At 52.7% G+C, this 20,752-nt stretch overlaps 1 protein-coding gene across 7 annotated transcripts in view; it reads left to right on the forward strand.

Moving 5' to 3' along the window:
- The window catches only part of Gyg2 (glycogenin 2), a 35,974-nt gene that overhangs the window by 5,371 nt on the left and 9,851 nt on the right, over positions 1-20,752 (forward strand). For all 7 annotated transcript variants that reach the window (XM_047536980.1, XM_047536977.1, XM_047536981.1 and 4 more), the window contains exons 3-8: positions 2,552-2,693; positions 9,110-9,284; positions 10,911-11,073; positions 12,934-13,060; positions 16,131-16,335; positions 16,624-16,815. In XM_047536980.1, coding sequence (XP_047392936.1) covers positions 2,552-2,693; positions 9,110-9,284; positions 10,911-11,073; positions 12,934-13,060; positions 16,131-16,335; positions 16,624-16,815 — 1,004 coding nt within the window. The remainder of the gene's footprint in view (positions 1-2,551; positions 2,694-9,109; positions 9,285-10,910; positions 11,074-12,933; positions 13,061-16,130; positions 16,336-16,623; positions 16,816-20,752) is intronic.

Below are 20,752 nucleotides of genomic sequence, written 5' to 3' on the forward strand. Positions count from 1 at the left end.
CCCTGGACCTCAGGGTCCCGCCACCCATGTCCATCTGTCCCCTAACAGGGACAGAGATAAATAAGGTAGAAATGTCCACAGGCAATTAGGTAAATAGACGGTCTGGAGAGAGAAAATAGAGCGGGAAAGACGGGCTCCAAGCACAGATGGACAGCAGATGACAGTGACTGACACGTGGCAGACACACAGATACAGGGCGGGTGGACAGGGGCGGGTGGCTGCTGGGTGGCTGGTAGGTGGGACCCAGATCAGCATGGGCACGTGATGGCAGGTGGTGACGCGGAGCAGATTCAGGGCGTGCGTGGACAAAGGGGCCTTCTGCCCAGCGCGCGGCTGTTGGGTCTGGGCTCAGCGCTCGGTGCGAACGCCAGGAATTCCCTTTCCTGCCCCGAGGCAGGCGGGAGGCAGCCCAGCCTGTCCTGTCCCCCAGCGCCTTCTGGAATTTACCACTGGAATGTCAAGGTCAGGGAGGTGCCGGGGGCCACGCCCGTTGAAGGTGCGTTCCCTGCCCGCTGCTCGGAGGGGCGCCTGGTCTGCAAGGGTCTGCTGGCCTGGGGAAGCTCGGGGCCCTGGTTCCGGCTCCGGGGTGCAGGGTGCGTGCTGTGCACTGTGACCTCCGCAGACCCCAGGCCAGTCTCACCGCCCCTGTCTTCACCCCGGCCAGGTGTCCAGGAAACCTCATTTGCATGCAGACAGACTGGCCCTGGCCGTGCCCACTCCTAGGGTCTGCTGCCGGGGTTCTGCCCCTCCAGGGGACGCAGGCCCCGGGACACTCTGGCCAGTGTGCCAGCTCCCCCGCCCCGGGCTGGGGAGACCCTGGAGGCGGTCAGCAGCTGCTCTGGGAAGATTCAGGCAGGACACTGGCCCCGCTTCACTTCACGGCACAGCTCTCCTGAGTTGGGCGGGGGGACACCCAGCCGACCAGACAAAGATGGCCACTTTTTTCTTTTTGACCTAAGATCTGAGCATACGGGGTGGATTTTCAGAATTCACAGGCAAAATAAAGTGGCAGATGTTTTCTGGCCTCTGCAGACCCGATTCCTGAGAGCAAGTCGGCAGTGTTCCAGACCCGCCACTCAGAGTGACGGGCAGGAGCTGACTGGAGGGATGGGAAGGGAAGGGGACACTCTCAAGGGACACAGGGGTCCTCTCAGAGAGGAGGGGGCAGCAGGCCTCTCCTGCATCCATTTTTATAGGGTCCCAGGGAAGGTTCCAGAGAGTCCCGCCCAGGTCCACCTCCTGGCTTTTGATGGACAGCAGGGCGACCTCAGACTGTCCAGTCCCCACGGCCATGGCCACTCTGGGTCACCCTGGCCCGGGCTGGCTGGCTCTCACTGGCACCTGCTCCTGCAGGTTCTGTGGTGGAGGAAGGACCCTGGTCTCCCTGAGCCCTGGGACCTGGTCTGTGTCGAGGTCACAGCGTCCCCTTCAGGGTCACTGGGTTCCTCTGGGACATGATTTCAGGCTGCGTCTGTCCTGCAGGCAGCAGGCGGTTGGTGAGGAAGGGGCCGTGGGCTGTCCACGGAGGCCAGGCAGGGCTGCCGGCCAGTGGCTCCTGGGAACAGAAAGCCCGTGGGGTCATCCCCTGGACATGGGGTCCTACTGCCCATGTCCATCTGTCCCTTGTCAGGCATTCAACATTTGGAAACACCAATAGCACTGTGGTGTACTTAGTCTTCATCAGGGTTTCTCAACTCTCTCTCTCTCTCTCTCTCTCTCTCTCTCTCTCTTTCTCTCTCTCTCTTTCTCTCTTTATCTCTGTCTGTCTCTCTCTATCTCTCTGTGTTTTAATGAAAGAAAGAACGCAGGTCAGGTGTGTGTCCATCAGCTTTTGCGTGCTGTGACCAAATTACCCGAGGAGAACAACGTAGAGGAGCAAAGATCTCTTTGGGCTCATGGTTTCAGAGGTTCAGTGCATGGTCAGCTGGCTCCAAGGAAGAAAAAACATGGCGGAAGGAAATGGTGGAGGGAAGCTCCTGGCAGCCAGGAAGCAGAGAGGCGGGGAGGGAAGGGAAGGGAAGGGGCTGGGGAGAAGCTACACCCCGGGCACACACCTACTCACTAGCTTCCTTTAGCTAGGTCCCGCCTCCCATCATCCACCCACCATGAATGGATTAATCCTTTGAATCCAGGTGATGCGCGATCGATTCGGAATACGGTTGTGTGGACTTTTTACGGGTGTTCTCAGAACTGGGTGATTAGGGGCTTTCGTCCTGTGAACGTCACAGCGTGGTAGTCTGTGGAAGTAGATTCTGTGATGCTCGCACAACAAAATCCATGAAGTGGATTAATCCAGCAATGAGGTCAGAGCCTTTGCTAGAAGCCCCACCTCTGAACCCCGTCACCCTGGGGTGCGTGCTTTCAAGACATGAGCTCTTTTGGGGGGAGATTCTGGATCTGAACCCTGACCGTCACGGAGGGACACTGTGGGACACGGAGGTAGAACTTGGTACAAGTCACGGAGGTTGAGACAAGACTGGTGACCGACCACAGGCTGCGGCATCCCAGGAGATCCCTAGGAGAGGAACCTCATGTTCTTATCTGTCCCCAGTGACCGACCAGGCCTTTGTCACACTGGCCACCAATGACATCTACTGCCAAGGGGCCCTGGTGCTGGGACTGTCCTTGAGGAACCACGGGACCACGAGGAAGCTGGTGGTGTTGATCACTCCACAGGTGTCCAGCCTGCTCAGGTAAGCGGTGGGGACCCCCCGAGTGCCCAGAGGGTCCCTCCCCAAGAGGAGGCGCAGTCCATCTGAACCAGCCGTAACACAGGAGCAGTACCAGACCCTCTGGGGATAAGGCAGGATTCGAGGTCCTGTCCTTACCAAGGTGGGGCTTAGAACCGTGGTGTTAGTCAGTTTCCATTGCTGTAACAAAATACCTGAGAAAATCAACCTAGAGCAGGGAAGGTTGGTGCTGGCTCCTGACTTCGTAGGTCCAGTCCACGGTGGGCCAACACCACAGCTCTGGGTCAGGAACGAAGGTCATGGAGGCAGGGAGGGTGGAGGCAAGCTGCTCAGCTCAGGACAGATGGGAAACGGAGAGAGAGAGGGACAGGGGGAGAAGCCAGGGACAAGATATAGTCCCAAAGGCCATGTCCCCAACATATTACTCCTTCCAACTGGGCCCCACTTCACCATGGCTCTGGGCCTGGGACCAGGCAGAACCTCATGGCGGAAGGACGTGGTGGAGGAAACGGATGGCCAGCGCTCATGGCGGGCGTCTGACATCCGCCACGTAACTTCAGGTCGTTACCGAAGGGGGGAAATCTGCCGGGTTGGGTGCAAGACTTGCAAATGCCACCGTGGGTCATTCGTCATCGGGGGTGTGCTCAGTCCCCGGCTGGCCAGCTCCCTCGGGGGGTCAGCGTGAGATTCCGCCATTTTGCTGACAGCCACGTGCCATTGGAAACCTGCCAATTGTTCGTTTCTGGAACTTTCCGTCAAAGAGCTCAGGATCATCGTGGTTGACCGCCGGGCATGGAAAGCAGAGTAAGAAGAGAAAACTACCAGGAGAGAGGACGCTGGCCGAGTGACGGAGACCTCGGCTCCTGGCACAGAGACGCCATCGCACAGGCGAAGAGCGGGAGTGCAGAGGCGGGGGCTTCCCTCCTGCGGGGTTTCTACGTCTTTGAATGAGCGATGGACCCCGGGGTGGCACACGGCTGTCCTTTCTGGTCTCGCCGTCTCCTGAAGCCGCCGGGGTTCCACGGTGAGTGGGGACGTGTCTTGTCACTGGAGGCCGATCTGATCCCCATCAAGCACCTCAGCTCCGCCGGGGACGCCACGGGCTACCAAGCTTCCATCCTGTCTATACCTCGCCATGCGGAGCCCATCTCTACAAGTGAAGTGGGGGCACACCAGGTGGACGCTACAGCCAAAGGTGAATGTGTCCAGTTTCACAAGTGGACAGTCAGATGCCAGCTGAGAAGCAAACGCTGTCTTTAGATGCTGAGGGTACGCGACGCACGGAAGAAATGCCCTCGCTCAACGCTGACCTCCGAAGAGAGAGGAAAGTCTCACCCGCCAACAGCCCGGGGGGAATGGAGGTGGTCATCACAGGCTCCTGTGTGTGAAGTGTCCTTTAATGTCAAAGTGAAACACTGGCCACCGTGAATCCCGGAGAGATGTGAATATAAAAAGGTAGATCAGGACTCCTCAGCCTCCGCCCTGTGGGCCTCTGGGCTGGGAGTCCCTGTGCTGGGCCGTGCTGTGCACTGCAGGCTGTGGAGCAGCCTCTCTGGGCTCCACACACCAGGGGCCAGGAGCAGCCCCACCCAGGGTGTGAGAGCCACCTAGACAGACAGAAGTGGTAGATGACAGATAGATAGATAGATAGACAGATGACAGCTGGATGGACAGATGATAGACAGAGACTCTGTCCTGCAGGTTTTCTCTGCACTGTGGCCTCTGGGCTGGGGGTCTCTGTGCTGGGCTGTGCTGTGCACTGCAGGCTGTGGAGCAGCGTCTCTGGGCTCCACACACCAGGAGTCAGGAGCAGCCCCACCCAGGGTGTGAGAGCAACCCAGACAGAAGTGGTAGATGACAGATAGATTGACAGACAGACAGACAGACAAAACTGGTAGATGACAGATAGATAGACAGACAGATAGACAGATGGCAGCTGGATGGACAGATGATAGAGACTCTGCAGGTTTTCTCTGCACTGTGGCATCTGGAGCTGGGGGTTCTCTGTGCTAGGCTGTGCTGTGCACTGCAGGCTGTGGAGCAGCCTCTCTGGGCTGCACACGCCAGGAGCCAGGAGCAGCCCCACCCAGGTTGTGATAACCACCTAAATGACAGAATTGGTAGGTGACGGACAGATGGATAGGCTGGATGGACAGAAAGACGCCTGGATGAAGTAGACGAGAGATACCTGAGGTGAATGATGGATAACAGCTGGGTGGATGGATATGCAAAGCTGCAAACACATTTACAACCTGTAGAGGTCGCCTGCTTCCACCATATGTAAAGAACGCTTAGAAACACTAAGCAATCCCAGACAGAAGTTCTGAACGTGCACGGTGAGCTGTCTCTGTCTTTCTCCACGTTCCGTTAGACCCCGTTCCACAAGAGCCGGGTGACATCTCTGCCTCCTAGGTTGGCAAGGGTCTTTTAAAAGTGTGGCCTCCTTGGGTGGATCCCTGGCTTGGACTCCAAGCCACGGGATTCCATGTGGACCCAGTTGCCATGACCCTGGTCTCAAAGATCTTCCCAGTGGGTGGATGCAGAGCCTGTATTTCCTCTTGTTTAAGTAAGTCCTTCAGCTTCCCAACAGAAAGAAAGGAAGAGAAGAAAACACATTTGGTCACAGTGGACACTGCCCTGGGTCCGCCGGACCTTCACGTTCATGCAGGAGATGCCAGGAGCCCAGAGCTGGGAACGGGAACCATGCCAGTGGACCCAGCTCTCCGGTTAGGGGGCCCTCTGTGATCTGCTTCCTGTCCCCCATCCCCTGATTGACGGGTTGGGACAGCCTTTTGGAACTATCCTGATTAAGCCCTGAGGGCCCCGGAACCCAAGTGTGGTTACTTTCTGGTCCCAGAAACTGAACCTGGGGGCACTTAACCACTGAGCCAGATCCCCAGCCCCTTTTAGTTTTTGAGACAATTAAATTGCTTAGAGCCTCGCTAAGTTGCTGAGGCTGGCCTCCAAGTTGCCAGCCTCCTGCTTCGGCCTCCAGAGCTGCTGGGATTCCGGGCGTGCGCCACCCTGCCTAGGAGTGTGTATAAGTCTTACTGTTGAGTCCCAGTGGTCTCCTAAGTATTCGGAAAGGACGGCCCAGAAACGGCGGGTAGGGTCCGATGTTTCCGCACCTGCGCGGCCACACACACAGGTGACCGGGTGGTCTGTAAGATGACCACGGAGCCGGGAAATTCCTCTCGCCCGAGCTTTTCAGTCTGTCTCTTCTGTTTACAATTTCAGATCAGGAGTACACACTGGTGTCTCATAATTGCCTCCGGTAATCAACCAGGAAGAAGGTTGGGCAGGTTTGCACTGGGGAGCTGCAGGCTGGACCACGTGGTAGCCTAGGGGTGGAGGAGGCTAGACCGCTAGGTTTGTCTTGCTGCGCTGGCACTGGCACGTCCAGGAAGCGGATCTGCGAGGCTAACGGAGGAAGACGCACAGTGACCCCGGTTACCCGGGGGCGGGAGACCACCCCTCTCCCAGGAGTGACGGAGGAGGCGCGTCCCCGACAGCGCGAGCTCGGAGCTTCCGCCCGTGTGCGTGAACCTTGATTCCCGTTCCAGGGATTTGTGTGCAGGAGATGGGCTGAGCTGAAGGGCCGGGTTTGAGGCCAGAAACCACAGGGCCGTCCATACCAGGCTGAGTGCTCTGGGTTTTGCCAGCGGAGGAAAAATGAACCATGAAGACTAAGTCCTCAGAGAGGCCATGGCCTTGAAAACCAAGGGAGGCCAGCGCGCACATGAACGTAGCCTGCTGGAGAAGAGGGGAGGGTGTGAAAACCGCCCCCAAGCTCTGGTGTCCATCACGTGGGACAGGCAGGAAGAAAGAAGACACGGAGGCTGAGAAGGCTGAGGCAGGAGGATCGCAAGATGGAGGCCAGCCTCAGCAACTTTGGGAGACCCTAAGTAAGCAACTCAGAGAGACCCTGTCTCTTCATAAAATATAGAAAGGGCTGGAGAGGTGGCTTAGTGGTTGAGCAGCCCCTGGGTTCAATTCCTGGTACAAAAAAAAAAAAAAAAAAAAAGTAAATATATTTTATCTCCGAAGGATTTTAAAGATTCAGACCACGCTGGACATTGTACATAATGAACAGGGGGTAAATATAGCCCAACCGGGACTACAAAACAGAAAAATCTCAGAACACACCACAGAAGGAAAGTTCTGGATGCCTTTCCGCATGGACGCATTCCCAAAAATCACTTTGCAATGAGATTTCGGTTTGCGACTTTATTTGCACAGCTGGAAAGCCAAGCAGGGGCGCCCGAAGTTAGCAGGGGTACCTGTGCTTTCTTCCAGCGAGAAGAAGTTGGCGGGTGGACCCCAGACCCGGGCAACGTGGGTCTTCAGGGAGAAAGAAGGGTACGGACTTGGTGAGGGGCGGGCGCAGGTGGGCGCAGGGAGGGACGTGGAGGCTCAGCGCGCAAAGAACCTGGAACCCAAATTCCGCAGCCCGTGGCGCAGAGGGAGTCGAGGGAGCAGAGAAGAGCGACGCGGATGCGCTCAAGCCCGGGTTCGGTCCGGGGAGAAGACGTCCCTGAGGCCCGCGGTCTGTCCAGCCGATAGAAATAAGGACGGACGCGCCCGCGCTGAGGGCGGAAGGTGCCCCACACCCGAGAGCGCGGAGCGGCATCCAGAAGGCGTCACGTGCTGCGGCCGGGACCTCCCGGGGGCCCAGGCAGCAGAGACACCCCCCCCCTTCGGTTCAGATGCTTGCGATGGAGTCGGCAGTATTCCAGACCTGCCACTCAGAGTGACAGGCAGGAGCTGACGGAAGGGATGGGAAGGGAAGGGGACACTCTCAAGGGACACAGGGGGCCTCTCAGAGAGGAGGGGGCAGCAGGCCTCTCCTGCATCCAGTTTTATGGGGTCCCAGGGGAGTTTCCAGAGAGTCCCGCCCAGGTCCGCCTCCTGGCTTTTGATGGACAGCAGGGCGACCTCAGACTGTCCAGTCCCCACGGCCATGGCCACTCTGGGTCACCCTGGCCCGGGCTGGCTGGCTCTCACTGGCACCTGCTCCTGCAGGTTCTATGGTGGAGGAAGGACCCTGGTCTCCCTGAGCCCTGGGACCTGGTCTGTGTCGGGGTCACAGCGTCCCCTTCAGGGTCACTGGGTTCCTCTAGGACATGATTTCAGGCTGTGTCTCTCCTGCAGGGAGCAGGCGGTTGGTGAGGAAGGGGCCGTGGGCTGTCCACGGAGGCCAGGCAGGGCTGCCGGCCAGTGGCTCCTGGGAACAGAAAGCCCGTGGGGTCAGCACCGGGGGCCCTGGACAGGCTCATCCCCTGGACCTCGGTTTCCCACCACCCACGTCCATCTGTACCTGTCAGAATCATTGATGGAACATAAGTGGGGTTCACACAACCTGCTTCATGCAATGGAAAACGGGGAGAAGAAGGGTCACAAACAGAAGTAGAAAGGATACTCAGAGGAACCATATGGTGAGGTCCACCCTGACCACCCAGATAAGGTGGACTCTGTCGGAATTCTGTCACCAAGTTATGATTTTTCTCTTAATGACGAATAAATATCCCGGGACAGACACATTAGGATTATAGCAGCAAATGTTCCTCCTCAAACATTCACACCTGTGTCCCAGCATCCGCCCATGAGTCTTGCTCGTGAAGGTTCTCATGGTCTGTTTGTTTATCGTAGATTTTCTCTGTTCCTCCCTCATTCTGTATTATGTGGAATTCTTTCCTAAGGTCCTTGTGCTCCCTCTTCCCTGGTTATTTATTCAGAAGTTCTATCCATGGAGATTCAGGAACACTTATTTCGTACTCTGGATTTGATCTTTTCTTCACCAAATGGTTTCTGCTCTGGAAATTGGAATCTCCTCTTGGCTAGGTCTGGGTATCCTGTTATCATGCTTTTCTCGACTTTCTCGTACTTTCTCAATTATTTTTTCTGTCATCAGAAGATGTTCTAGGTCATGATGAAGTAGAAGGTGAGCCAAACTAAAAATAATAATAATAAATAAACCAAGGCTAATTCTATTCTGACAAAAAATAATATTTCAAGATCTGAGCTTCAAACTTGTATGCAACTAACAATGTGGGTCTTGAATACATAAAGTCAGAATTGGTGGAGATTATGGTGGACGTCTGTTGGTTCCTGTTCATCATTCACTCCTCCCCGCCTGCCTATTTCACAGAAGGAGGCTACCTTTCTAAGAGATGACCCGAGTCCCTCTCCCTAGAACAGTTCTGTTCGATTGGTACGCCTGTCCCGTTGGCGTTCATTTTGAGAATCAGTGGCCAGTGTGCCCAGTTGAGAGACAGCCCTGGAAGACAGACCCTGAATGTCAAGTCTGCCCCCTGGTGGTTGTGGTGGGAATTGGAACTTTGTCCCATGTTCTAGGGCATCTTTTTGGAGGGGACGGTGGTCCTGTGCTAACGTCCTCTGCTGGCACGTGTCTTTATCAGGGATGTCCTCTCTCGGGTGTTCGACGAGGTCGTCGAAGTCAATCTGATGGACAGTGAAGACTATATCCATCTGGCCTTTCTGAAGAGACCAGAGCTGGGGGTCACCCTGACCAAGCTCCACTGCTGGACCCTCACTCAGTACAGCAAATGTGTTTTCTTGGATGCAGATACTCTGGTGAGTGAAGGGCGCAGTGAAGACCAGATTCTCCACGTGATAAGGAGACATGGGTGTCTCCACTTGATCGACCACCCCATCCCTAAGCTGGGTGCCGGTTCTTACAGCTCAGTTCCCAAGGGTGATGAGCATTTCTGTCTTTAGCCTGGTTATCCTGTTCATGGAAACCACGGGCAACAGGAGCAGCGTGTTAGACCCTCCTAGGGACAAGGATTTGAAGGCCAGTCCTTTCCCAAAGACTGGTTGAGAACCGTGGTGTTTGTCAGCTTCCCATTGCTGTGACAAATTACCTGAGAAAATCAGCCCAGAGGAGGAAAGGTCTGTGTTGGCTCACGATTTCAGAGGTCTTGGTCCCTGGTCAGCTGGCTCCATTGCTCTGGGCCTGAGGTGAGGCAGAACATCATGGCGGAAGGGAGTGGTGGAGGGAAGATGGTCGGCTCACGGCAGCTGGAAAGGAGAGAGAGAGAAGAAGGGGCCAGAGACGAGGCATACCGTTGCAGGGTGCTCCCAAGGACCCCACTTACCCCAACTAGGTCCTGCCTCCTCCTGTTTCCACCCTGTCCCAATAATCCATTCAGCTGTGGATCCACGAATGGGTTAATCCACTGATGAGTTCCCAGCCTCCAAGCCCCACCTCTGTACATTGCTGCTTTGGGGTCCGTGTCTTCCACGCAGGGGGTTTTGGGGAACCTCTCAGATCCAAACTCTTACAGCCACATTATTTCATCTGCTCAAAATAGAATAATTGAAAAGAAATATTTCGTCTTGATTGTACATTGAATCGCATATTCCTGATTGGACTGGTATTCCCAAAATTGCATATGGTGGCATCCTCCATGTCCCGTGGGGTGGTCCCTTAGACTCCCATGGCGGGCATTTTCCAAAACAGCCTTTGGCGCTTTGAAACCCTAGACGGAGTTGGACAGCTGCAGCTCAGCTCTTGGTGAAGCGGAAGTGGCTGGTTGGGAAGAAGCAGTGCAGCTGCCCATCTTTAAAAACATGGTCCCCCTGCCAAGTAGCCCGGCTTAGAATGCGGTAGAGGGGATTGGAATCAGTGGCCAGGCTCTGAGGGGCACAGAGTGGCTGAGCTCGGAAGGGGGTCGCTCAAAGGTACCAAGTGCGTTTTGGACTCACTGCGAGCGTCACGGAGCATCAGCAGAACCTCCGTGGTGGGCGGGGAGGCTCCGGGACGCGGGTGACGTGTGAAGAGTTTGCAGAGTCCAAGAAAATAGCGCAACCGTGGAGGATCGCGTGTGGGAGGCTGGCACTGAGGCCGGGGAGGCCGCTTCTGCAGTGAGATGGGATTCGCTCTGTCTCTGCCTGGTGCCCGCCTGCGACCTGTCCGTTCACGGTTTCCCAGTTCCGTTCTTGACATTTGCAGAAGTGAGGGGATCGTCCTCCTCGCTCTAGGGTCTTCAGATCCGTGAGAAAATCACTCCAGACCAGTCGGCGCTGTTCAATGTCGGCCAAAGACCGGACAAGAGTCTTTCTCACCAAAGTTTCTCGTGGGAGCATAAAAGGAAGAGTCCTGCAAATTTTGGGCTGGTCCTGGGTTCCTGTGGGATTTTTCGGTTCTGATGGAGGCGAGAGATGCGTGGCTTTCTTTCCTTTCCCTTTTCTTCCCAGGTGCTGTCCGGCATCGACGAGCTGTTCCACAGGGAGGAGCTCTCGGCGGCCCCCGACCCGGGCTGGCCCGACTGCTTCAACAGCGGGGTCTTTGTCTTCAGGCCCTCTCTGGACACGCACCGCCGGCTGCTGCTGCACGCCACCGCGCACGGCAGCTTCGACGGTTAGTGGGGGCGACACGGCCGGTATCGGTTTCATACCCTGCTAAACATCCCTCCTGCGCCCGTGAGCGGCAACTCGGGGACAAAGGTGCTGGTCGGAGTGAGAGGAGGAATCCAGAAGCTCGTATGTAAATGTGCAGCAGCCAGGGGAACCTTTGGAAATGTCCCTCGACGGGCAGAAAGGTGGCCCTGGCAATGCAATGGCACAGAACAGGTGGACAGACTTTCTCTAAAGGACCAAATGATCAATATTTTCAGCTTTGCAGCTCACATGGTCTGCTGCGCGCACACTGTGTGCTGCAGGTGGAAATTGCAAATGGACATTGGAAACTCAACAGCGAATGCGGCTCTCTTCCAATAAGTCCGACTTAGAAAAGCCGGCTCCGGGAGAAGAGGGGAATGTTGCTTTAGTCAGCTTTTACGAGGCCGTGACTGAAAGACCCGATAGGAATGATTTTAGAGAGGAAAGGTTGATTTGGGACTCATGGTTTCAGAGGTTCAGTCCGTGGTGGGCCGACTCCATGGCTCTGGCCCAAGGTGAGGCAGAACAAAATGGCGGAAGGGCCTGGAGGAGGAGAGCAGCTCAGGACGTGGTGCCAGGAAGCAGAGAGAGCTCTGCTCACCAGGGACCAGATCTAAACCCCATGGAGCCAGGGACAGGATATAGTCCCCAAGGAGCCAGGGACAGGATATAGTCCCCAAGGAGCCAGGGTCAGGATATAGTCCCCAAGGAGCCAGGGTCAGGATATAGTCCCCAAGGAGCCAGGGACAGGATATAGTCCCCAGGGAGCCAGGGACAGGATATAGTCCCCAAGGAGCCAGGGACAGGATATAGTCCCCATGGAGCCAGGGACAGGATATAGTCCCCAGGGAGCCAGGGACAGGATATAGTCTCCAGGGAGCCAGGGACAGGATATAGTCTCCAAGGAGCCAGGGACAGGATATAGTCCCCAAGGAGCCAGGGACGGGATATAGTCCCCAGGGAGCCAGGGACAGGATATAGTCCCCAAGGAACCAGGGACCGGATATAGTCCCCAAGGAGCCAGGGACAGGATATAGTCCCCAAGGAGCCAGGGACAGGATATAGTCCCCAAGGGATGTCCCCAGTGACCCACCTCCTCCAACCACACCCCACCTGCCTACACTCACCACCCAGCTACTCCATTCGAGTGGATTAATCCACCGACGAGGTCACACCTTCCATAATCTAATCATTTCACCTCTGAAAACTCTTGGATAGTCTGACACAGGAGTTTTTGGGGACACCTCATTTCTATACCATAGCACTCTATCTCAGGTCCCTAAAAGCTCACGCCCATTGCACAATGCAAAATACCTTTTGTCCATTTCCAAGAGTCTGCATAGTCCTAGCATAACAATGGGGAGGCGGTTTCAGGTACTAGATGGAATTCACTGGTGGTGAGGGGAGGAAGCTGGGGTCATATATGGTTTTATTTTACTTGTTTTGTTTTGTTCTGGGTACCGGGGATTGAACTCCGGGGCACTCAACCACTGAGCCAGCTCCCCAGTGCTATTTTGTATTTTATTTAGAGACAGGGTCTCACTGAGTTGCTCAGGTTCTCGCTTTGGTTGAGGCTGGCTTTGAACTTGAGTTCCTCCTGCCTCAGCCTCCCTTATTCTTAATTTTAGGGGGATGAATGGTAAGATTTTATAGAGAACTTCTACCCATTTTTAGTAATGGCGCGGGTGACCAATCACTGCCGAGGAGAAAGGGAACATTTCAGTGAGCAGAGAGAACGTCCAAAGGCCAGTGCAGACCTTAGGTCCTCCACATACATCTGGCCGTTCTGAGAAGCGCACTGGACTCTACTGACCTCTCTTTGTTTTGGCTGATGGTCCAGGGGCGGATCAAGGCTTGCTGAACAGTTTCTTCAGGGACTGGTCCACGGCAGACATCCACAAGCACTTACCTTTCGTCTATAACCTGAGCAGCAACACGGCTTACACCTACAGCCCAGCCTTCAAACAGTAAGCCCTTCGCCATCTTGATCCCCACCATCGGTTGCTCTTGAGTGGGTTTTATCTCCCAGATTATGTATCAGCCGCGGGCAGAGAGGAAAGGGAAGTGGATCATCCCTCCTGTTTGTTAATTGCTGCGACGGAGAGGTAGCCCCAGCGTCAGGGCCGTGTTTCCCAAAGTGGTGTCCAAGGAACCCCAGCGGGGGTTCCCTGCCAGGTTTTCATGTATTTTGACGTGAGGATGATTTTTTTAAAAAAAATAATGATTTTAACATGTTATTTTCCCCTTTCCCTCCCATTTTCTCATGGGTGTGTGGTAGAATTTTACTGAAAATATATGACGTGTGATAAGGCAATACACTTGGTACCAAAATATAAGAAAAGTCGTTTCTGAGGAGCGTCAGATTTACTCTTCTTGGAATGATGTTTTTGTTTTGCAGTGCTGGGAATCGAACCTAGGGTCTGGTCCACGCGAGGTGAGCCTGCTACCATTGAAGGACAAGCCCGGTCCTTTTTTAAAGTTTTATTTTGAGACAGGGCCTCCCTCCCTGGCCAAGGCTGGCCTCCCACTTGACCTCCTCCTGCCTCAGCCTCCTGAGTCTCCAATATTCTAAGCCTGTGCACCATTGCCCCCAGAAAAATATTGGTTTTGAATACAGGGGTTTCCCGTTGGTGAAAAAACACGAAACGTATGTTCATGTCTAGTGGGTTGATTTTGGGGGGATGGAGAACAAGTGTCCACTTCTCAGTTTTCATGTCTCTGGTGCCAAAGTAGAGAAAGATGAGATCTCTGTGCATGTAGCTCTTTGGGAGATCTCTGTATCTCTGTGCACGTAGCTCTTTGGGAGATCTCTGTATCTCTGTGTATGTAGCTCTTTGGGTCTTTGGTGATTTTTTTTTTTTTTTTTTTTTTTTTTTTGTCTTGGGGTCCTGGGATCAAAATGTCCGAGATCAGGTGCCAGAGGAGACATTAAAAATGCAAACCAAGACGTGAGAATAATCGGGGAAATGCAGGACTCGGGAGTGTGCTTACCCGCAGGGAACCTGCTGCTACCGAGGAGGCAGAAATTGGTTCTGTGGAGTGAGCACAGGTTTTATTTTATTAATTAATTAATCTATTTATTTTTTCATCGTGGGAAGCTCAGCTAGACAATGTGACTTTGGTATTGAGATTTTATGGGGAGGTAATTAAAGAAAAATGGGTCCAAAGACACGTGGGGCATAATCATGGACCACAGTGGGAAACGTCCAGGCGGGGAGATTTCCAGTCTTCTCTCTGGTTTTTGGAGATATGTGGGCTCTGGCTTTTGCATTACCCGCCATGAAAATTGTTGTCCCTTTTTTATTTTCTCTTCTCCCTCATTTGAAGGAGAAGCTGGGGGCTCTCAGACTAAGGCGCGCTCAGGGGCGGGACCTCCCGGCCTGGGCAGCCTCCCAACCCAGTGGCCTGGGCCTCCAGCTTGGAGGGACATCTCGGTGGCCACCACCTGGGTCTCTGGGCTCGTAGGAAACGAAGTCTGGGTTGAGTTTCCTTCACCAGAAAAGCCCCGAACCCGCCGCACCGCAGAGGCCACCGCTGGGTCGCTGTACCCGGGACAGCGCGGTCAGCAGGTGTCCGCGAATAGGGAACAGGGCGCCCGCAGCCTTCGGGGCCCAGCGTCGGGTCCACGGGAAGCCCCGGGAAAGGAGGGCTAGACTCGCAGCGCCCCAAGACGCCTTGTGAGGCTTTCATTTTGATTTCCTTTTCTTTTCTATTTATTGACTTCATTTGATTTATTCATTTAATTTTATTTTATTTATCAGTTTAATTGTTATTTATTTTATTTTATTTATTTTATTTTTTGACTTCTTTTCATTTAATTTATTCATTTAATTTAATTTATTTAACTATTTATTTGTTACTTATTTTATTTTATTTATCTAATTTATTCATTTTATTTGTTTTTATTTCATTTTACTCACTTTATTTTAGTTTATTTTTAATTTAATTTTGTTATTTTATTTTCTATTCTATTTTGTTATTTGTTACTGTATTCTATTTAATTTCTTCATTTTATTTTATTTTTAATTTAATTTTATGTTATTATATATTCTATTTTATGTTATTTTGTTACTTTATTCTATTTAATTTATTCATTTTATTTTATTTTTAATTTATTTTTATTTTGTTATTTTATTTTATTTTGTTATTTGTTATTTATTCATTTTATTTATTTCATTTATTCATTTTAACTATTTTATTTTCAATGTATTTTTAATTTTATTTTTTTATTTTATTTTATGTTATTATGTTATTTTATTTTATATTTCATTTTATGTTATTTTGTTATTTTATGTTATTTCATTCTATTTTATTTTATTTATTTAATTTATTCATTTTATTTATTTTTTAATTTATTTTTATTTCATGTTGTTGTTTTGTTATTTATTTTGTTTTATTTATTCATTTTATTTTTAATGTATTTTTATTTTATTTTATTTTATTTTATTTTATTTTATTTCACTATCAGGGATTGAACGCAGGCACGCTTAATCCCTGCGCCCCACCCCCAGCCCTTTTTAGTTTTATCTTGAGTCAGGGTCTCGCTAAACTGTCGAGGACCTCATTAAGTGGCTGAGGCTGGCCTCCAACTTGCCATCCTCCTGCCTCAGTCTCCCCAGCCACTGGGCAGACAGGTGTGGCCCCCGCACGCCCGCAGGTCAAGATGTCCCTTAAGCGCATGTCAGTCTTCCGAAACCTGCGACCGTCTGAAATCCGGAACGCTGCCCGTGCCAAGCGTTTCCCACCAGGGTCGCTCTTTCTAAGGCCGCAGATGCGGAGAACTATTTAAAGACCTTCGGGGCTGGGGAGGCCACTCAGCGGAGGAGCACTTGCCTAGCGTGCCGCAGGCGCTGGGTTCCGTCCCTGGCACTGCAAAAAACAACAACAACGACAACAACAGAACAATAATATTATTCTCTCTTCCCAAAATAACTGCGATGGCTGCGGTGCTGGCGTCAAGGGCTGCCACGGGCGCCGGGCGCCTTCCGTGTGCATTTTCCCGGTGCAGAATTGACATCCTCCCTCTGTCCTCCTCAGATTCGGCTCCAGGGCGAAGGTGGTGCACTTCCTGGGGCCCGCCAAGCCCTGGCACTACACCTACAACCCGCAGACCGGCTCCGTCGGGGAGCCGCGGCACCAAGTGTCCTTCCTCGACCTGTGGTGGAGGCTGTTCGAGGCCAGCGCACTGCCTCTGTACCAGTCCGCTGGCGCGCAGGAGCGGCAGGCGGCTCCGGGGCTCGGCGTAAGTGGGCGCTTCTCTCCCAGCTCGCGGTTGAGGACCAGCCTTCAGGTTTAAACACGTGCATGCTCCGCATCCGCGGTCCCGCCCATTCGCGATGCAAAGGACCTCTTCAAATAGCTGCTTTTTCTTGTTCTTATGCCCTAAACAATCGGGCCCCTTAGCACTTTCGTGGCACCAGGCAGCTCTGGTCCACACCGAGAAGGTGGCCCCCCGGGCACCTGAGCACAGTGAGCTAGTGGAGAAGATGAAAGGACTCACACGCGCGGGTCTGCTTTTCGGTGTGTGCAGGTTTGCTCGGGTGACCTCCAGGTGCCGTGTGCCAATCCGGCCCCCAGTGCTGGAGAGCCGTGTGCAGATTCAGTCGACCATGCTGAGGCGCCGGGTGCAAATTCAGCACCAGGATCCGACCGCCTTTGGTCTGCTCCGGAGAACACCCCGGCGGTGGCTGAGGCCCCGCACGCCCCCGAAGGATGCCGAGATGTAAGTACCCGCCCGGCGACCGTGACGCAGATTCTGGCTCTCAAATGCGGGGTCCAAGAGACCCCATTTCCACAACCTCCCTGGAAGAGTGCTCAACACCCGAGTGACCTGCAGTTGGAAAAATCACCTCCTATGGAAGCCAGGGGTCGAATATCCTATAGAACCTAGTACGTACCTAAATCCCAAGATCACGCTGTCCCGTTTGGTGGCCGCCTGGGACCTGCAGGTCTCTGCCACGGCTCAGAATCCAAAGATAAAATGTCAGCCGGGAACGGAGGCACATGCCTGTCATCCCAGCAACCTGGGAGGCTGAGGCATGAGGATTGTGAGTTGGAGGCCAGCCTCAGCAACTTAGTGAGATCCTGTCTCAAAATAAGAAATGAAAAGGGCTTAGGGGTGGAGCATTCCTGGGTTCAATCAGCAGTACTACCCACTCCCACCCACCGAGAAGTAAAGAGTGTTTCTAACCCAGGCAAAGAACAGAATTTAGAACTTCAGAGTCGAGTTCCTGCTGAAAACCTGTCACTTTGATGCCATTAGAGAGTCAAAAGATGGGAAGTCGATCGGCTATTCAGCTCAGTTCATGTGTCATTTGCTGTCATAAAATACCCGAGGGGGAGGAACGGAAAAAGGAAAGAGGTTTTCTTAGGTCGTGGTTCTGGAGGCTGTAAGTGGTCCCTTTGGCTTGGCCTCCAGCGAGGCTTCCCTGGTGGAGAAATGGGAACAGACGTGACCCACGAGGAAGGGCAAGGGGAGCTGACGGGCCTCGGGACAGCTCCCTCTCGCCAGTAGGAATGGTGAGACCAGAATGCATGTGATCACCTCCCCCAGGTCCTGAGATCACCTGCCCTCCAAACAGGAGCCAAGCGCTGGGTATAAAACCAAAGCCTTTTAAAGAAGTCCACACAGACTCCACCCCAGACGCTGGGGGAGTCATGTCTGCAGACTCGGCTCAGATATTTAAAATCCCACAAGGTATAAAAATGGCCTAAAACCCCCAAAGACAGGGCGTGGCTCTCTCTGCATCCCGGTCTCCACCCTGCCACCTTGCCTACCCTTGAGAGTGGTAGTCAGGGAGATGGACTTACAAAGTCCCCATGGCCTGTGGTCTGAGTCCATTTGCTGTTGCTCTCACAAAATACCCTGGAGTGGGAAATGGATAAAGCAAAGAAGTTTCTTTAGCTCAGGGTTTTGGAGGCTGGACAGCCGGAGGCTGAGGGCCTCTGCCACATCGTAAGACGGCAGAGGACATCCGGGGGGAGACGGAGCACGCTGACCGGCTTGGGTCTCTCTCCCTGTTCCCATAAAGCCACTGGGGGGCTTTGCGGTGTTCACAGGGAGGGGGACCCGACAGCACCCCGTCCATTGCCTGCACTCAAACCTCCGTGGTTTTCCCCGTGGATGATGCGGCACTGCTGCCCCCTTATGGCCATTTGTTGGGTTGCAGATTCTGGATTCTCCATTTTAGGGAAGCGGATCAGGACCCCTCCTGCCCCCCACCCTGGAAATAAATGGAGGTGAGGTTGGGAAGCGAGTCTGAAAAATCCCTAAACCGCAGAAAAGCTGGGTCTGAATTCTCGGACTCTTTATTCAAAATCGCTACCTGGACATTTTTACATAAAAGAATTAGCATGGCAGTGTTTTCAAAAAAAGAGAGAGAGAGAGAGAGAAACTTCCAGAATTTTGGATGGGATTTTGTTAACTCTGTAAGTCGGTTTTAGGCGGATTAACAGCTCCAGTGTACTTAGCCTTCCAACTCTGTGAACTTGGTACATTTCTATAGTTATTTAGATCTTTAATTTCTCTCAACACTTATTATTATTACTTTTTTTTTTTTTGCAGCGGGCTTCTGTATTTTCTTAGATTGTGAATTTTTGAGAGTAATATAAATAGCATTGTTTAAAAAGTTTTTTGGTCATCAGGCATGCAGAAATTCATGTGGATTTTGAATCCAGCCACGTGGCTAAACTTTTCCACATAATGGCTCAAGTTACTGCATAGATCCTTTTGGTTTTTCTGTATCCAAAATCACAACATATGCAAGTGAAAAACTAGTAATTTCTTAGGACATTAAACATACACCTAATACATAATGCAATATTCCATTCCTGAGTGTTCAACAGAGGCGAAAGCTTATGTCCATAAAGATAATAGCAGCTTAATTTGTAAGAGCCCCTCCCTGGGATCAAGTGTCCAGGATCAAGTGTCCATCAACAGATGAGCCTATGAACAAACTGTGATGAATTCCTAGAGTGGGATACTATGCAGCCATGAAAAGGAGCAGATGTTGATACACACAATAACCTGGATAAATCACAGTAAAAACTGGCTGGAGTTTTTACTCCACACGGAAATCCTCCAGCCTGTTCTCTATTTCATATTCCATTTCTCACATTACTTACAGTCTCGTGTCTGATCAGTCATTTATCTGAGTTCAGGCAGGTCTGATTTTTGCTGTTTGATTTTGTTTTCTCTCAGTTTTCACTCATTGGGTCTTGTCTTCTTGTAAGCTGGTTACTTTTTTGAAATTGGAGGCCAGATATTGTTGATGGGGGAAAAAATGCAAAAATAATTTGAAATTCTCAACCACAGTATCATTGCTCAGAAAGGATTTTTTTCTTGCTTGTTTTCTTAAACTTTCTCTGTCTCCTGTCTTTTCTTTTGTTTTCTTTCCCTCCTCCCTCCCTCTTTCCTCCCTCCCCCCTCCCCCCCTCCTCCCTCCCCCCTCCCTCCCTCCCCCTCCTTCCTCCCTCCCCCCTCCCCCCTCCTCCCTCCCCCTCCTTCCTCCCTCCCTCCTCCCCGTCCTCCTGTCATGGAGGCGGCTTCTCGTCCCATCATGGGGACTGAGCTGACGTCAGCCTGGTCCTGTGTCCGGGAGGCAGATCTCTTTCTGCCTCTGCTCTTTCAGTGACGTCCCAGCAGCAATTCCAAGGTACCGACCGGTCCGCGACGCCCTCATTAGGGCGCTGGCCTCTGCGCTCCGGAAGCGGCCGGTCTCCACCTGCTGGCCTCTCTCTTGCCTCTGGGGAGACCAAGCGCCCTACGGACGGGAGGCTCGGCTGTCCTGCTGTCTCTCTGGCTTCCATCCACAGGTCGCCCCAGCACCTCCGCGGGTTCAGCGTGGTGTTCCCTGGAGCCTCGGGCGGCGCTGTTCTGCCCTTGGCCTCTGCTGCCTCCACTCTGAACTCCTCGTTCTCTGCTTGGCGCCTGAGACGTTCACTATGCGCAGTTTCCCCCTGAGCGGTTTTACCAAGTGTGGAAAGTACATAAGCCCCTCTTTAGTTCTTGGACTGACGTAAGGCAGGTGTATTTTTAGCTGCTGCCGCCTCTGGAGTGACGGCCTTCACAGGTTCGCAGCCCTAAGGCCCAACAGTAAATTTCCCGCCTCGCCTCGTGAATGCGCACATTCCCATCCCAGCTGCCCTCTGCCTCGGCTGGCTTCGCCCCGTCGCCTTTCCACGTCAGGTTTCTGCACTGAGAGTAAAATTTTGGTTTCAGATTTTGCATTCCCTGCTAGGTCTGCCTGTCCTCCCTCGGAGCTGACCACTGGTCTCTGGACTGTGTCCTCTTGTTCCACAGTCTCTTCTTTCAAGGTGAAGCTGAACATCAGGCAGCCTTCGAGTGGAATCGGGCCCATAATTACTAACCAAGGATAAAAATAGAAGCAGTGCGTTAAAGTCACGTTGAAACCCACGCATTCACCGCCTTGCTAAAAACAGAGGCTGAGTTGGCACCGTGCTGTTGTTAAGGGCTCATCTCGGGTTTTTCTTGGCATCCTGAGCAAAGAGGGATGTGTTCCCTCGTTCCTGGAAGGAATGAGGGCAATATTTATTGATAAAAAATTTTGGTTTATGTTGTAGTGAATATTGTTTTAAGTAAGCCTGTGACACACACCTATAATTCCCAGTGATTCAGGAGGCTGAGGCAGGAGGATCCC

This window comes from Sciurus carolinensis, chromosome X (assembly GCF_902686445.1).
Source record: "Sciurus carolinensis chromosome X, mSciCar1.2, whole genome shotgun sequence".
NCBI classification, from domain to species: Eukaryota; Metazoa; Chordata; class Mammalia; order Rodentia; family Sciuridae; genus Sciurus; species Sciurus carolinensis.